The sequence below is a fragment of the Aythya ferina genome (assembly GCF_964211825.1).
Source record: "Aythya ferina genome assembly, chromosome: 3".
In the NCBI taxonomy this organism is placed as follows: Eukaryota; Metazoa; Chordata; class Aves; order Anseriformes; family Anatidae; genus Aythya; species Aythya ferina.
Window position 1 is genome coordinate 54,875,189 of NC_140298.1, and position 18,292 is coordinate 54,893,480.

The 18,292-nt window shown below is 48.4% G+C and overlaps 1 protein-coding gene across 7 annotated transcripts in view; it reads left to right on the forward strand.

The window, feature by feature from the left end:
* Positions 1 to 310: 310 nt before the first annotated feature.
* Positions 311 to 18,292, forward strand: part of ARID1B (AT-rich interaction domain 1B) — a 322,498-nt gene continuing 304,516 nt past the window's right edge. For 3 of the 7 annotated variants that reach the window (XM_084515775.1, XM_084515778.1, XM_084515781.1), the window contains exon 1: positions 312 to 2,352. In XM_084515775.1, coding sequence (XP_084371901.1) covers positions 526 to 2,352 — 1,827 coding nt within the window. In that variant the 5' untranslated portion in view covers positions 312 to 525. Of the gene's footprint in view, positions 2,353 to 18,292 lie in introns of all 7 variants that reach the window. The other 4 variants (XM_084515780.1, XM_084515777.1, XM_084515776.1 and 1 more) reach the window with 2 other exon arrangements.

Sequence of the window (18,292 nt, forward strand, 5' to 3'; positions counted from 1 at the left end):
GCGGTGTCCCCGGGGGTGGCGGCGGCGGGGCGCGGATCCTCGCGGCGCGGGCTCCAGTCCGCGTTTTGCGGGTGCGCGGGGCGCGGAGGGGGCGATGGCTGCCGGGGCTCGCCCGCCCGTGCCATGCTGGGCCGGCGCGGCGCGGCCGGGCGTGCGCCTACCCATATCCGGGCTGGGGAGGAAAGGAGGAAAAAAAAAAAAAAAAAAAAAAAGAGAGAAGAAAAAAAAAAAAAGTTTCGTTTGAGCCCGAACTCGCGCACACACGCACAAAAAAAAAAAAAAAAAAAAAAAAAAAAAAAAACTTTGAAGGCGAAGTGGCGGAGCGGGAAGGGGCGCGTGGCGCTGCCAGGCCCCGCTCCGAGCCCTTCGTTCGGCGGGCGGGGGCCCGTTTTTTGTTATTTTTTTGTTTAAAATTTTCCGTCTTTTCGATTTTTTAACTTTTTATCCCCCCCCCCCCCCTTCTTCCCCCCTTCACTCCCCTCCGCCGCCGTGCCGGGCCCCCAGCCCCGCGATGTGGCGCTGAGCATGGCCGCGCAAGTGGCAGCGGCCCCGGCGGGCGCCGCCAAGGGCAGGGCACCCGGCCTGACGCCGCGGCCCGAGCGGGGGCCGGGGGGCGCCGGCAGCAGCCCCGCGGGGGCCGCCGGCGGCGTGAGCCGTGCGGGGCAGCCCCGGCAGCGGCCGGGCGAGCCGCCGGCCATGGCCAATAACGCCGCTCCCGCCGCCGGGAACGGCAGCGGCACCGCCGCCTCCGCCTCGGAGCCGGCCGTGAAGGACGGGGGAAGCTGCTCGGCGCTGCCTCCGCGCTGCTCGGCGCCTTCCTCCTCCTCCTCCTCCTCCTCCAACCCGGGCCCGGCCATGGAGACGGGGCTGCTCCCCAACCACAAGCTGAAGAGCGTCGGAGGCGATCACCCCGCCGCGCCGCCCCAGCACCACCACCACCACCAGCACCACCAGCACCGTGCCCAGCACCCGCAGCACCATGCCCACCACCACCACCGTGCCCACCACCCGCACCACCACCACCACCACCACCACCGCCCGCAGCAGCAGCAGCAGCAGCAGCAGCAGCAGCAGCAGCAGCAGCTAAATCAATTCCCGCCGCCGCCGCCGCCGCAGCAGCCGCCGCCTCAGCACCATCCCGTGCAGAATAACAACAGCAGCCTCGGCGGCGGCGGCGGCGGCGGCAGCAACAACAACGGCGGTGGCGGTGGCGGCGCTGCTCAGCCCAGTGCAGACATGGAGCAGCAGCAACATGGAGGAAAAGACAGTGTTTTGGGCGCTCAGGCCGAGCCCCCGCAGCAGCCGCAGCAACTGCTGAATAAAGGCGCCGACGAGGAGGAGATGCCCGGCAAAATGGGCGAGCCCATCGGCGGCCGCTACGACCACCCCGGCTTGGGACCCCTGGGCGGACAGCAGCAGCCCCAGCAGCCGCCCCCGAGCGCCGGGAGCGGCGGCGGCCTCGGCGGCGGCGGCGGCGGCGGCGGCGGCAGCGGGGGAGGCGGCGGCGGCCCCTCCGCGGTGGGTGTCTCGGAGTTCAATAGCTATTATGGCAACGCTGCCCCTGCCCCTGCCAGCAGCGCTACGGCGAGCCGCGCCGGGCCTTGCTTTGATCAACATGGCGGACAACAAAGCCCCGGGATGGGGATAATGCACCCCGCGGCGGCCCCCAACAGCATGGACCCCCTGCAGAACTCGCACGAGGGGTACCCCAACAGCCAGTACAACCACTACCCGGCCTACGCCCGCGGCCCCGGCGGCCCCGGCGGCGGCGGCGGCGCGGGCGGCGGCGGCGCGGGAGCCGTGGCGGCGGCGGCGGCGGCGGCCGCCGGGGCAGGCGGCGGAGGAGGCGGCGGAGGAGGAGGAGGAGGAGGTGGCGGCGGCGGCGGCGGAGGCTACGGGGGCTCGGCGGCCGGCTACGGGGTGCTGAGCTCCCCGCGGCAGCCGGGCGGCGGCATGATGATGGGCCCCGGCGGCGGGGCCGGCCTCGGCAAGGCTGCTGCCGGCGCGGCGGCGGCGGCCGGCGGCTTCGCGCGGTTCTCCGGGCAGAACCAGCACCCGTCCGGGGCCACCCCTACCTTGAACCAGCTGCTCACGTCCCCCAGCCCCATGATGCGGAGCTACGGCGGCAGCTACCCCGACTACAGCAGCCCCAGCGCCCCGCCGCCGCCGCAGCCCCAGCCCCAGGCAGCGGCGGCCGCCCCGGGCAGCCAGCAGGCAGCGGCGGGCATGGGCATGGGCAAGGACATGGGCGCCCAGTACGGGGCGGCCAACCCGGCCTGGGCAGCGGCGCAACAAAGAAATCACCCGGCCATGAGCCCCGGCAGCACCGGGCAGACCATCAGCAGGACGCAGGTAACCAGCCCCCCGCGCGCCATCCGCCGCGCCGAGCTCGCAGTTTCTTTATCCCTCACTTTTCTGCCCCCCTCCCCCGCCTCCCTTTTCCCTCTTTCTTTATTTTTTCCTTCTTTTTTTCTTTTTCTTTGATTCCCCCCAACCCCCCAGCCCCCCCCCCCCCCCCCACACACACACACGCTCCTGCGGGGCCGAGCCTGCCGCCCGCAGCCTGCCCAGCGCGCCGCCCCGCCGGAGCCCTGCTGCTGCTGGCGGGCCCGGCTCGGCGCTGCTGCCCCCCGCGCCCGCACTGCCACGGGGCCGCCGGGGAGACGGCTCGGGACCAGGCTCCCACGGTTTCTGCCGGAGCTCCCGCAGGATGATACTTCATCATCTGACAACAGGGCTTGCTTTTTTTTTTATTTTAATTTTATTTTTTCATTTTTTTCTTCTTTTTTTTTTTTTTCTGTTGTTGTTTTCCTCCTTTTTTTTTTTCCCCCTCTCTGTGCAGCCTGGCATTTTTCGTTTATTTATTTATATATATATATTTATTTACACCCCCCCCTCCGTCCATTTATTTATTTATTTATTTTGTTATTTATTTATTTATTTATTTTATTATTTTATTTTTTTATTTTTTTTTGCACGGAACGAGTTGCGCGCTCCCCCAGCACAATTAGTTTCGTCCCCGGCGGACTTGGCCGCGTTGCACACCCCACTGAAAGCGGCCGGATTTCCCCCCTTTTATATATATATATATAAATGTATATATACATATATTTTAATTAATTTCTTTTTTTTTTTTTCTTTTTTTTTTTTTTTCTTTTTCCCAACCCCCCCATCCCACACCCCTCCCCTCTCTCTCTCTCTCTCTCTGTGTGCGCGCCTGAGTCACCGCGCTCGTGTGGCGCCCCGCCGCCGCCGCGCTCGGCTGCCCCGAAAACCTCCTTTTTCTCCCCAAAACCCCTCGGCAGCCCTCCCCGAGCCCTGAGCGGCCGGAGCGGGGCGCGGGCAGACCCAGGCTGCAGGCAGGGGGTGCTCCTGCCCTGAGGAGAAATGGGAGAGCCCAAAAGGAGGGGTCGGGTCGGTGCGGGGGTCGCGGGGAGCCGAGCGGGGCCGCGAGTTTGAATTGTGGAGGTAAACGGCCCGCAACCGTCCCCAGGCAGCTGCCTCGGCGCTGACACCCAGCCCGCCGCCTGATTGGCTCCCCGCTCGCCAGTGGGCACTCGGCGCCGCCGATGTCAAGAGCAGCACCCAAACCCAAACCCGATCCCAATCCCAAACCCAAGCCCAAACCCGCTGGCGGGACGGGACGGGCACATGGATAGGCCCTGCCGGCCTTCCCCTCACACCCCGTGCCCTCCCGTGAGGCAGCCCCAAAGCTCCAGCCATGCCCTCCCAGCCCCGATCCGTAGCGTGGATGCCACATGAGGGGCTAGGCTGGGTATGAACCCGCAGCAGTAGCGTGAACCCTAACGCCAACTCGGTGCCTCGCCGAACGCCACCTCCTCAGCACGCAGCTGCGGCCCCGGAGGGAGAGCACAGCGCGGGGAAGGCAGCGAGGAGTCGTCCTGACAGGCACTGCGTCTCCGCCAGCCCCGTGGAGAACCCAGAGAGTCAGGGGGCACCGGGACGGAGCCGCGGGCACCACGCTGCAAGGAGCACCCGGAGCTGCTGCTCTCCTTGTTTCCACGCACAGGCGTGAGATGACGCTTGAGTTCTCGCTAGGAGAGAGAGTCGTGTGAAGGGGAGTAGGGCACGAGAATTTCACGGCTCGCTTTTCCCCTCAACGAGATCCTTCTCTTAAATCTTCCAGTAGCTTTTAGCAGTGAGGAGTAGCAGGAGCAAACGCAGGTGGACGCTTTTGGGGTCCTCAGACAGCTGGATCTTTCTGTAAAGTGTGTTCTTCAGTGAGCAAAACCTGGAGAAAGCGTTGGATGATATCACAACTGGTGTATCAATCCTAAAAAATAATCACAGAAACCTTGGGCAGGCTGGCTGTGTGTGTTTGCCTACTTCCAACGGAGCACCCCTGTCGTGTTTTTAGATTTTATTCCACTTCCGTAGTATTTCTTCCAGGGAAGTAAGATTTTTTTCTGTGAACGTTAATTTTTACCTTTTTAAAATTTGCAATAATAAATGAGGTCACTGGAAGCCATCAGCTAATAAGGCTTTGCATGCATACCCTTTCATAATTAATCCAAAAAATTCTGCATTAATCGCTTGCTTTTAAACACAGGTAGTTCACAATTCGTGCCTTTGAAAGCTGGGAAAACCGTGGTCCGATAGAGATGGCACATGCTGCTTCAGAGTGCTATTTCTCACGGCAGAAATTGTTAAAAGTATTTTATTTTTATTGGCGTGAGAGTAAATTCATTATGTCCTCAGTATGACCCTTAGAAATGCTTTCTTGTGTTTATGGGTTTATGTCCTCTCTCACAGGTTTCTTTGTTGTTGTTTTTTTGTGTGTGTGGTGTTTTTTTTTTTGGTACTGTAAGAAATAGGATGCAGCTTAGAAAGAACGGTCTTGCAAGGGCACTATTCTTTGACATTTTTATTTTTATTTTTTTCCTCAAAATAATAGTAATAAAGGCAACTCAGCAGAGCTCTTTATAATAAGATTTTTCCATCCGAGTAGTAAGTGGATAAGATAAGATTTTCTTAGATTTTAATTAATATTTTTAATGTAGAAAATGGGTTGTATAAAATAAAAAATAAATACTTGCTGTTAGCTTACAGAACACAGTTATTTCTGTACATTGTCTTTTGTTTTTAATTCCCAAGTAGCCACCTCCAGGTATGTTGTATCAGTAAATAGAGAAATTGATTGCTTTTTGAAAGAGTGAAAGGGAATATGCAGTCCAGCATTCGAACGTAAGGCTTCTCTCCTTTTTTTTTTTCTTGATAATCACCTGTGCGTATGCTGTGTGTATGTGTATACACACATTAGAATACACTCACTTGTCATGTGTCTTTGCAAAGCAGATGATGATTGGCCCCACGCCTATAGAAACTATTGTGCTGCGAACAGAAAAAAAAAAAAAAAACAGGGGGACTGTCAGTAGGCTACAGCATCCGAGATACTTGCTCAGGAAATTCTTGCCTCAGCGTGGGCAATTTTTGTAATGTTCAGGACTGCGGCGGCGTCCCACTCTGCGCTGAATTCTGTGTTTGTCCAGCCTTTTAAATTATTTAAGGAAATTTTGCTTCGGTTTCATTTAATGTCCTTACCCAGCAGCGAGATGAGATCTGTAAGCTTGAAAAAGAGGCCTCTTGTTTCCGAAGAAACGCACGTTTTCAAAGCAGATGGATCTTGCTCATGCTGATACGTTGATGCGATTGTGGAGGAGTTTTGTGATGCTAGTGCAGTACCTTGTCACTCAGTTATTTTGATTATCGACGAATTCCTTGGCAGTGTACAAATACTGAACGTCCTGAGGCTCCTTTTATTCCACAGCTCCGATTTGCACTGCAGCAGCTTAACACGTTAGGTGGCCTGTCTGTGTGCTGTACGTACCGCTTTCTCCTTCGTGCACGTGCGTAAGGTTTACGAACACCTTACACACAAAGAGAGAGAACTTGGGTCTTTCCAGGAGCACCCACGTAGCACAGGGTGCTGACCTCGTGTTAGAAAAAATCCGTCGAGCTGCTCTCAGTCTGTGTGCGTGTGGATCAGCCGTCTGTTTTGCAACAGAGAAACTCGGAGTGTGCCCCATTCTGCAGCTTTCTGTGCCGAATAGGTTGCCTTTTCCAGGAGTTCTGGCTAAGTCAGGGCTGCGGAGTCCTGACCTGTGTCTGAAGGCCATTAAACAGCTGTTAGTGTGGCAAATAGATTCTTGATGTCTCAGTGGGAGAATAAAATACATTTTTCCCTGTGCATTTTCGAATAAACAGCCTACTATTCACACAGCTTCTATTCAGAAGCTGCAAATAGCAGTATTCTCAGTTAGTAGCATCTATATATATATTATGACTGTGTATTTGACACTTTGTGGTTTGGTGTTCAGTTATTGGTTTCTGTAGCATCGCTTATGTGCCGACGCGTTGAACAGCAGGACCCTGTCTGCAAGGTACAGCGAAGGAGGAGAGATGCAGACCCGTCCTCTGTGTTCCCACCTCCACCGTGTTACAATTCCACCACCGAGTAGTTGATTAGCGTCTTCCAGGCATTCTGATCCAAATCTGGGGGGAGGAAGCACTAATGCATTAATCTGTCACTAAATTTCCTAGTCACGTGTGTGACGTGAAATTTTTGAAATTACTGAGCACGGTCTGCTGGGTGATGCTGTTTCCTTCTGCAATAGTAACCCTACCTTAAAACCAGGTGAAATTCATGCCATGAAAACAAGCTACAGATCTGTTCCTTTCTCACATTTGTGTCTCAAATATTTTATCATCGGTATTTTGAGATTCCCATTGCTAGCATGAGGACGGCAGTAGTTTATTTATCATTACGTCCTTAAGATTGTACCTGTGTCCTAGCGAGTTACATTTCATTACTTTTTCAAAATGTGCCATTTATCAGGAGGCTTTGAAGATTCTCTGTGGATATGTAAAGCAGGGTTGCCTCACTTGCTGTGCATGCACGCTCAAGGCTTCAGAATTTCAGTAGCGTGTGTCTGTGGTAGGCTAGCTTGCTGGAATGTATTTTAAAATTGTGATTATTAAGGTACTTGGGAAAAAAAAAAAAACTTTTTCTTTCAATTTTGGGGCTATTTGCATAGTGCTAAATACATGTTTTGGTAGGATTGAATGAGGACTTTAATTAAACTTAAATTAAAAGTATACCTTAGTGGTTTTCGAATTTGTTTTGAAAACTGGTAATAGAAAAGTGGTATCACGCAGCATTGTTCCTGTATTGCAGAGGAAAGCAAATAAATTTAAAACGTGAAAATCTTATGGAGCCAATCGTATTGGAGTAAAATTGATTTTAGAGAAGCCTTGCCTGTTATTAAATGTAAATATTATATTTTGGTAAAACTGAAGGGTTTCTGTACATCGGGTGTGCGTTTTGGTGTTCTGATCGTAAGGCTACCTTCTGAATTTCTCTGATACATTCCTGTTACCCTGTCCTACACGTTCACACTCTGTTTTATTACATGCAAATGCTCATGTGCTGGCACAGTGCTGCAGCGGTTGAGGTGCAGGTGGGCCAGAGGATTACTTTTGTTTTTCTTCCAGTTCTGGGACTGTGGCATTTAGTGACCACCAGGACACATTACCTCTGGAAAGGCCACATCCACCCAGGATGGTATTCCGCTGCCGTCGAGGAATCCTTAGGTATCAAATTATCCCAAGACACCTTTGTAATTTGCGAACAGCGCATTTTGGGGACGGCGGATGAGTGATGCTCCCAGGCCTACTTTGAGCTAACTTTGCTGTCTCTCAGCAGCGTTGGAGCCGCACGGAATCCCGCCCGCGTTCCTGGCATTGCAGCCCGCCACGCTTCCCTCTGTTGTGCAGGGTGGGGACACAGCCACGTAAGGCGTACCTGCAGGCGGGCATGCCTTGGCACAACTGGAAACGCGCTTCTCTCGGGAATAAATACGGCCTCGGTGCCATAAACATTAGCTTTTGAATAAATCCAGTCTTACTGTGATTGCATTGTGCTCTGGGAGAATGTGAGTGTTACGGGCATCCATTTACTTTCTCTGTTCAGGCAGCTGAAAAGGCGAGTGGCTGAATGAAACGAGGGATTTGTCTGCTGTGGCAGCGCAGCGTAGGCACCGCTTAAACCAAAGGCACCGTCACCTGAAATTCAAGTACTCCTTGTGCCGTTTCCTGATCATGTACTCAGTGCCATCTATGTAAAGCCACTGGGTTTCTCGCAGAAATAAAGCTCTGAGGAGAACTGGGCTGAACAAGTGTCCAGGAGCTCAGCTGGTGCTGCGGAGCGTGTTTCCTGATGGGTGCAGTGTAAGGAGCGCCAGTAGATGCTGGGGGGTGCGAGGGCATGCGCAGATTTCCCTTGCCACCAAGTCCCGTCGTTTTCTCTGGCAGACAAATCGTCTTCATTTTTTAAAGTGGACAAATTTGATCCAGAACACAGCGAGGCGTAATGAACACAAAGCGCAAGAAAATTACACGTGACTTTTCAGTTTAGAGCTGCACTTTATCATAGGCGCCGCCTATATTCCAGCTGGGAAAATGAGGAGAATCACAGAATTAAAGGGGTCGGAAGGGACCTCGAAAGATCATCGGGTCCAACCCCCCTGCCAAAGCAGGTTCCTTAGAAGCTGAGTCAAGGTGTCCTTCTGTCCCAGGCTGTGTACCTTTCTCTTTTTAAAGAGAAATCCTGCTAGTGGTGTCTCTGGAAAAAGCCTGGAGGAGTCTGGTTTCAGTTTCAATGCTTTCTTGTAGGGGATAACAGCAAGCATCAGTCTTACACCCCTCTGATTCTCAACTTTGAGAAGAGACAGGGATTTTTTGTGTACAAATCACAGTTACTGTGTCTTGCTTAAAGATTGCTTTTCAGATGGGAATTGTTCTTACAGCGAGTATAAAGTACCTTTTAGCAAGCCCTGTATTCCCTATATAGCTTCCTCTGAAGGCACCTGCAACTATTTAGAAAATTGTCTAATGTAAGATCATTGTCCTGATGCTATTATCAAAATGTTTCATTTATATGTTTATTAAAACCGATGTGGAATCTGTGTAAAAGTTGCCAGCATGCACGGTTTGAAAGAGTGCTGATATATAGCGCATTTATACTCCAAGTGCGGTGGGAATGTTAATTCTCTGCTAACCACCAAGCCGAGTCGTGAGGCTGCCGAATTTCTGAATGGGCAGCAGCTCATCTGTGGGTGCACAGCAGAGTTTGGTGGTTCTGCAGTGTGCGCGAGGAATTGCTTTCGGTACAGAGCTATCAGCGTTTGATCTGCTTTCATATTGCTGCTTGCGTTTGAGTCATGGCGAGCCTGGTAAATCTGTCAGAAGGACTGAGTGTGTTTAGAGGTGTGTAATCTATTTATTCCTTTCCTTTCTTCAATTTCAACTACTATTAGTTAATCTTTTGCACCTGGGCTTGCCAAATTGCCCAACGGTGTTCTGCCTGTAAGAGTTCACTGCTGCCCTGGCTCTGCCCTCCTTTGCAGCCTGGTTAGGCTCACAGGGGTACTAGGTTTAGGCTCCTGAGCTGGTGGGTGTTTGTGGAGATGCTTCTGGGAGCTGCAGGCCCTCTCCCCCTCTTGCCTGTGGGGCTGTAGGGGCCTGTGAGGCCCTGGTTTGGCCTCCCCCTGCCATCCCCATTGGCCTTTTTCTGGCTACTGGAGCTGCTGGTGAGGGAGAAGGAGTTTTCTGCTATTTTTGTCTGCTATTTACAAATAAATAAATTAGGTGTATGTGGTTATTACTTGGTTATTACTTCTTTCCTTTAGCATGTTTGCTCAGAAAACAAACAAACAAAAAGTTTAGGAAAATTCTCATGTAAAAGCTACTAGTAGGAGCTTGTAAGCTGTTACTTTAAACTGTTACACTTTTTCCTTGAGAGCTTTCCTTGGAATTTATTTTAGGTGTCTGCTTGCTGAAAAATAATTCTGTAGCAGGTTATTGTTGAACCACAGTTGTTTTTTTACCTGTATTAGCTACAAAATAGTTTAAATTTGTTGAAGCTCTTGTATCGAGTTGCTTGCCCTTTGAAGACCATGTGGCCAGGTTTGCTGTTGAGGCTGTGCAGTTAGGTTGGGGCAGCGAATTGCTTCTCCAACTAACAGCTGCTGTGGCAAAACCCTTTCTGCTTAGCTTTCCATTGGGGTGGTAGCCACTGCTCTGGCAACACCGCAGCCTCTCAGGGGTCTGAGCTGTGGCTGCTGTGGTGCAGGTGGGTGCCTGACATTGGCACCAGGTAGGCTCCTTCCACGGTGTGGCTTTGGTCACATCTTCAAAGTGTGAAGTAACCTGTGATGTGCAAGATGTGGAGGGCTTTCTTACTGTAGCCAGCTGTACCGGGGACTGTGCTTTCCCAGAAAATCCTGAAAATTAAGCTGATTTTTTTTTTCCTTCTTGAGTAAAGAAGGAGAATTGATTTAGAAAATCCCAAAAGGAAACCCTGTTTTAAAACACCGTTGTAGTCATGTGTACCATTCCCCATGCGGACATGCTTAAATTCACAGATTGATTGAAATGGAGTAGTGCCTCTTTTGCACAAGCAGTGAATTCAGCCGTGGCAAGTAAATTACGTGACTTCAGAAAAATGGTATTAAGTAGAGGTTTGGTGCGGGATTTCTGCATAGCTGCCCGCTGACTGCGTGATCTAAAGATAGCTGCTTGGCTCGAGGATACCTCAGTTTCCCTCTGCAGAGATCAGGATAGTATTTGCCTTTTTTAATTGTTTGGGATCGGGGTGCCGTTTCAATATACGGTGCCACGGAGGACAATTAGGCAGCCTAAGTACTTGCTGTGTGAAGGTATCCAGCCTGTATTGTACCTTCCTTTCTCTCTCTCTTTCTCCTTTTTATTTATTTATTTATTTTTGATTTGGATGGTATCTGAGCTGAGGTGTTCCCAGCACTGATCATATTATTTGGGTGGATTGTCAGACTTCGTTGTTTGTAAGCAGGCTGCTGAAACATCAGTGCTGGAAATTACTTCTGAAAGCAAAAGGACAGGATTTGTAGTTCTTAAATTTAATTCTTTTAAAGTTAAAAATAAAGATAAGGAGGTTTGTTTTGACAGCATCAAAGGACTCTGCTGGTTTATTTGCAGCCTTTGATTTGGGCAGAATGTAAGGAGTTGTGTTGTGCGTGCGCGTAGCAATTTGTGCCGTGAATATTTTGGATATTTGCTGCTGATACGAAACACTGGTATCGATGGCTGGCTTTCAGGCATGATTTATGGAAAATAATCGCGCTTCTGTGACTGAATCCTTTGCGTCCCACCGTCCCTGAGCCCCTTTGAAATCCCCAGGTCCCCAAACCGAGGGTGCCCCTCAGGGGGGCCGGTTCCCGGCGCGGTGCGGGCAGTGCCCGTGGACGTTTCCTGCAGGCAGGCAGGCAGCGAAGCAGTTAGCTGCTGCGGCGTCACATGAGCACAATATTTTCCCCCTGGCCGCTGCCAGCAGCTATCTATTGCTTTTCAACAACCTCGCTGGCCGGGCGGCGCGCCAGGACGCCGGGACGGCCCCGTGCGTGCGCGCCTCCCTCCTCCCTGCCCCCAAATCCTCCTCCTCCTCTTCCTCCCCTTCCTCCCCAGCCGGGCAGCTTCGCCCCGGGACCTCCCCTTTCCCCCCAGCTCCCGGCCCGGCCGGGTTTGCATCCCCTCCCACCCCCGGGGCAGCCCCCGGCCCAGCCCCTCACAGAGGGGTTTTCCTCCTCACGGCCTCCAAGACCGACCTTTTTGGTGGTATTTGGGGAGTTTTTAGCTTTCCACGGAGTGGTTTTTTTTTTTTTGTTGTTGTTGTCGAGCATGCGGTATGCAAATACAGGGGGAATAGTACTACAGAGCATTTTGTTGTGGTTCTTTTAAGTATTAAAAACACATTTTGCTTTTCTAATAAACCCCATAACCAGGCCTTTTAATGTTTTGATATAAATAGCAATTACACTAACTGAGATCCAACCACAAAGAAAAAGAAAACACTTAAAATCATTCAGAAGAGAAATTCCCAACTTAATTGAGCTCTTCCTTTAAAGAGGAGGGGCTGGTGAGGCAGCATCTGGAGTGAGCTGCCCTGTGCTGGAGAGCCACTTTCGTGATGTTCTCAGTGTGTGTATGCATGCCAATATTCTAAAAAATAAATAAAGATTATTATTAGTGCGGGACCTGAGTGCTGCAACAGTCTGAGCTGTCAAGAGTTTTGTGTATGGATGTTGCTGGGGCTGCCTGCCCCCAGAAGGCTTTGCATTGCCCCCAATCCTCCTCGTAATTCTTCCTAGCTCCCTTCCCTGGGAAGCTTCCCTGTTGGGAGGGAGGTCAGAGGGGGCCTGAGTGCCCTGTCACTCCACGAGGGTGGGGGCAGTGTCACGGCAGTGGATGTCCTCTCCTTTTTCTGAAGATGCTAACACTCCCATTTCAGTTCTGTTATGGGATGTGGTTGCTCAAGCCTTTTCCTCTGCTTAATTCGCCTGCAGGGAGAGTGAAATGTGTTTGTCGAGTACTTGCTTCTGTCTCGTTCCTTTCCTTAGCAGAGCTCTGCTACTTCCTTTTATCCAAACACTGTGATCTTTTTTTGTTCCTTTGCTATGATTTCCCTCTTTAAAATTTCATGGTATCTCCAAATTCATCTTTCTCACTTTCCAACTCATTGGAGTGATGGAAAAGCCATCCATATTATCCTCTGCCATTTTAGAGTTGTGTGAAAGCGAGCAGTGTGACCACATATCCAAGGAGAGGATAGCTTTTGAGTGACCCCGGTACCCATCGCTGCCTCCGACTTGCCTTTGCTCCTCTCTATCCTCCAAGGAATCTGTGCATGAAAACTGCTAGGGAATGAATGACAGCGGGGTGAGCGAGCTCACCAGACAGCCTCCTGCGTGGGCAGCTCTCCTGGCAAGAGGTTAAGTTGGGTTTGAAAAAACAAAACCCCAAATCCTAATAGGATTAGAAGGAGTCATAAAAGTAGCACCTGTGGGTGATGGTGCCATTTTCTTCAGGTTCCTCTAAAGCCGATGCTCTTATGTAATAGTGGACAGAGAGAAGAGAGGGAAACAAACAAAGGAGAGAAAAGACAAAATGTAAATGTGACGTGGACAGTCTTTCTTTTTCCCCTGGTGTGGCAGTTGTAGTTAAAAATCTGTTTGCCCAAAAGATATCTGAGCATGTCAGCTTGAAAATTGGAGTGTGGTGTTGTACCACGTGTGGTAAGTGTAGAAAAGATGGGAGCTGAGGGGAGGGGAAAAACATTTTGCATCTAACTGTTTATAGTAAGTAATGAATGTGATGTGCAATTTTATAGTACCTAATAACTTCATTTCAGAATTTCTTTTCCTTTTAATTCTTTTCAGAAGATTGGGGTGAGGAGGGAAGGACACTGCCAGGGATGTTTGGTTGTTGTTACACCACATTGTATTTTCTTTGGGGATGTTTGTTTAAGATGGTGAATTAAGCCTGTTTACAAGTTAGTTAAGGTGCTGTCTTTCTTCTAGGAAAACACCTTAGCAATTCAAATAAGAACCAAGGCCCATTTATCCTTGCCTGGTGACTTCTAAATTTTGCTCTCCTTCTAAAAGGACTGAGATGTGTCTTTGCAAAAATTCTTGTTCCTTAGAGAAATCTCAGGCTTGCCTGTGATAGTTACTGGGCTTTTAGCTTTCAAAAAGCAAGGGTCTGACTCATGCTGTTTGTTCCTTCTCTCTGCTCCAATTCAACATTTTTTCTTTTCTTTGGGTTGATGTCTTTGCTTGAGGAGATGGAGAAAGAAAGTAGATGCTTCTTGTTAAGGGCTACAGCTGGTCATGGTATCATAACAGAAGAGTCAATTATGATTTCTGATCTCTCTGATCTCTTTTTTTTTTTTTACCTTCTTTAAGTCCTTGAGCACATAGATTTGACTTATTCTAGCAAGTTGCTTCAGCCAGAGTGCTAGGAATAAGGAGAAATGTAGTCTTCTTTTTAGAAATGGGGTTATCTTAGGTGCTTATCTTGGGGTTTCTTAAGTGGAAGGAGACAGGATTTTTTTCCCCAATTTATATCTGATACAGACCATTCAGTGACATGTTCTGCCTATTCCTCTGGTATCCTGTGGATATTTGTCTGAAAGGCAGCTTATTCTTTTTGACTTCTGAGGATCAGGAGCTGAAATTAAGAGAAAATTAGCGGGAGAAGGGTTGAAACATGTAAACATACAGGACAATATGTATTGAACTAAACAGGTGTGTGCCTTTTGTGTAGCCATCAAGCCAGAATTTCTTTGGGGAAAACTGAAGTCAACTCAAAAGCCTGCTTTGTTTTCCCTGTTTGTTTGTATTTCTGTGTAGCTGCTTGTTACGCTGGTTGGGCACTCTGTCATAGAACTGTGTTGCTAAAAGATCTTGCACCTTGTAGTGAGGTTCATGGTCATCTGAAGGTGATCCAAGGCTTGACCTCTGCCAAAAAGACTGGTCCCATCCTTTTATCAGCTCCCTGCTGCTTCCTTTGTGTCTTAAGGTGAGCTGCATCAGCTCAATGACTTGTCTGAAGACAAATCCCACAGAACAAAACCCATGAATGATTATCTTTCAGCCTGGTCATTGAGCTGATCTGACTTGCAATGTAGTCTTGCAAGGCCAGGGCAAGCTTCCCCCAGGGTGGGGGTCAGGGCAGGACATCCTCTCTGGATGGTACTACAGACCTGAGCCAGCTTACACTCCTCATGAGACTGCATCTTGAGCATAAAGGTACTCTGTAAATAAAAATGGATGTTTTAATTTCTCCATGCTTTTCTGGCGCAGGGAATCATAGTTATTTCTCTTAAAAAGAAACTGAGGCACAGAGTGATAAGAGACTTTCTTTCTTCCTCCCAAAGATGGTAATTACAGAATAGGCATTCAGTATCTTTAAAAAACAAAACACCAACAAAAAAAACCCTAACTTTCAAGGGTGGGACTTATCTGGCCAGATTTATTGCAGGCATTTATACCTGATCTTATTGTGTGGGCTTGTCTTTGGTGTAAAGAGATAGACATTTCTTGGTGTGAATCATCTCGACCCAAAGCAGGCACGCAATACAGGTCTAATGAGTCACGCTCCTAAAGCTCCACATTTTCTCACTCACTGTAAAGAAAGTCTAAGCTGATAAGTTCAGGCATTGATGCCAAAGGGGAGGTGAAGGTAATTCCTTCCACTGTTTGTAATGTTTTCAAATCATAGAGGTAAATGAATCCACATTTGTTTGGAGATGTGGACTAACCTTTCTCATTACCTTGGTGAAACATTAGAACTAATGGCTTTAATAGCTATTTCTTGTTAAGCTTAAGATGCATTAATGTTCTTTTTTTGTATGCCTGTTCAGAGCTTTTCCTGCTGTTGCTTTTGTTATACATTAATTTTTTCCATGCAAGAACTGTCAGTGTTTCTTTTCAAGAATATTTGTAGGCACAAAGCATTCTGGCACATCTGAAAATACTGGGATGAATTTTCATAATGCTTGACCTAAACATCTAGGTTTGAGATCTCTGTGCATAGATGCAAGCTTTTGATTTGGAAACAGGGCAGTGGTTTTGTCCCACAGGTATTGCTCCACAATCCATTGGAAAACTGCTCATGTTGCTGGTGCTCAAGCTAAATGGACCCGTCCTTGCCATTGCTGCCCACAGGGATGCTCCTACTGCTCTCCAGCCCTCCCATCAGTGGTCCTGGCTCTGTGGGATGACAAAAATGTGCATGCGGTGAGGCCCTTGTTGGATCACAGGGGCTGTGCTTGGTGCAAGGAGGGAGGGAGCCCACCTGCTAAGTGGAGAGGTGCCACCGAGGGAGCCTATCCATGTGGGAATAAATTACTGGGGATGTGATCCAGACCCAGCCTACTGGGGGTATGATCCAGACCCAAAACTAAGGAACCTGGTGTAATTCAGAGGGATAACTTTCTTAAGAAGTACAAAAGAAAACATGGGGATGACTATTCTGCCAAAAGCTCTATCATTTTTAATGCATTTTTAAAAAAAAAAGTTAAAAACAGTTTTTGTAAAAAGGGATTTACCTGTACTTCTTACAAAATGGTTACCATAATCCTTAATTATCTCTAGGGTCACTTAACCTTTCTTAGCTGAGTGTTTAAAATGCCCAAACTGAAGTATTATGCCATTAATAATTTCACTGACATCTCTGTGGCAAGGTTTCTCTTCTTCCTACTTTCTGGAGGCTGGTGTAATGGGTATTTCTGTTTGCTCCCGTTTTAAGGGATCTTTCTGATAAACAGTGTCAATTTATTCGGGTTAAGCTTAGGTTTTTGAGCTCAATACCCTCTGAAAAGTTGTATGTTTTCAAAAGAGTCTGAGGAGCCTTTTGTAGTTTTAGAGTTTGAAGTCCAACTAGTGGCATGGTTTTTAGATGTACTTTTTTTTTTTTTTTTCCCCCCAGTGTGTGTGAGGGTGGAAGGAGGAAGCACGGCTTCCTCAAGGTTGGCTGAAATGTTTTAACTTCTGCAGCAAATGAGGTGAGAATGAAATTGTCAGAAGGATAGAAACTAAATTATTGAAGCACTGACTGTTTTAAAGTAGCTGCAATATACTGTAAAAGGCGAGAGTCTAACAGGCAAATGTGTAAACAGCACCTTATTCTTTCCTTGAACCTGGTTGCTCGCCACTTGCTTTATATTCTGGGAGCCCAAATCAGCGTGGGAGCTATCACAGCCATTCTCGTAGTGTTGGTTTATGATGCTTCCGCCGGAAGAATAATCTATTACCATGTAGGATAGAGAGAAAAGCATTTGCAAGGAAGATTAATTGAAGCAATTCATCACTTTAAAATGAAGAAGGTTCATCAGACAAAAATAAAAGCAAAGTGTTTCATGTGCCTCCATTGGAATTTGATAACCATTTGTTTTGCTAGGAAATGTATGTGGACTGGGCACCTAGTGCTTGTCTACAGGAGGAAATTTACCAGTACAACGATGTGCTATAATTATATGCTATAATTATACCAACATAACTCCCTATGGAGACACTCTTAGACCAGAATAAGAGTTTTCGTGGCCTATCTTATTCTGCTTCCAAAGCACGTAGGCTTAAGTGGAAAAGGGTACTCTTACACCGGAGCAAGTTTCCACACTGAGTTAGTTATATTGGTATAATTATGCATTTTTTTCCTTCGGTGTAGACAAGTCCCTAGTGTCTTTTCAGCTTTGAACTTTAGTTAAAAATTTCTTGGTTGTGATAAGTGTCTAAGTATTTTCATAGTACATTTTTATAATGGGGCTTGGGTATTTAAACCAATTACTTAGGCCAATTAACATGTTCCTAGGTTGCAGATAACAATAAGATATAAAAAGAGATCAAAATTCATGCTCCTAGCTGCTTGGATGTACCTGCATGTTTCTTTCCCCTCTCTCTGGTTTTGCAAGTACTCAGTGTACAATGCAACAGGTGGAGTAGTCTGTGGCTGTATAATAAACTCTGGCTGGACACTCTTTGTCTCCTGGTTCTCATTATTCCTTGAGTTTTGTTGTGCTGTCTCTAATTGCACGCGTCTCTGAGGATCACAGAAAGAGGCTTCCTTGATGAAGTTGAAAAAAAAACAAAACTTCCCAAAATGTGAATTGTTTGGAGAATTACTGAAATCTAATGACTTACCCACAAGGCAGGCCATAATTGACTTGCTAGGCACCAGTAGTGCAAGAAGCAGCTCAAACGATGCAGGGAGAAGGCAAGGTGTAGGTGCAGGTCTCTTCTGGTGCGTGGTACAGTCAGGGGAAGGCTGGCGATGTCCAGAAGATGTTTGGTGTGGGTGATCTCTCTGGCCTGGTGTGGTCCAAAGTAAGTAGCTCGAGCTGGGTGTCGATGTGATCAGCACCTTGACGCTGGCCACCTACTCTGGTTCTCTCCCACCCCTATCTCTTCTGGTGCCTGGAACACTGTGTGCTCATCCTCACCTTCACACCTCCCCAAAACCAAATTCCTAAATGCTTCTCTTTTCAGCAGTTTCTGCAAACGTCAACATCAATTCCTTAGTAACAGTTTTTCTTACCTTTTTTACTTCTTATTAAACTGTTCTGCTTTTTTATCAATACTCTTAGTACGTCTGTAGCATTTTAATTTCCATGTTGTTTCATTATGCCTGAAGTTGAGGATTATGACTTCAAATGAAAAGCAAATTGCAGAAACAGGAGAAACCTTAAAATAAAAAAAGATGATGTAATAATACCCAAAACATAGAAGAACAAGGCTGGAAGTGACATCAAGAGGTCATTTAATCCATCCCTCTGCTCTGAGGCAGGATAAGTTGGGCATAAAGCATTCATGATGGATGTTGCTGTATCCTGTTTTACTGTAGTAGTAAAACATTGAGCAAAAAGGAATGCAGAAGGTTATTTATACATATGTTGTCATCC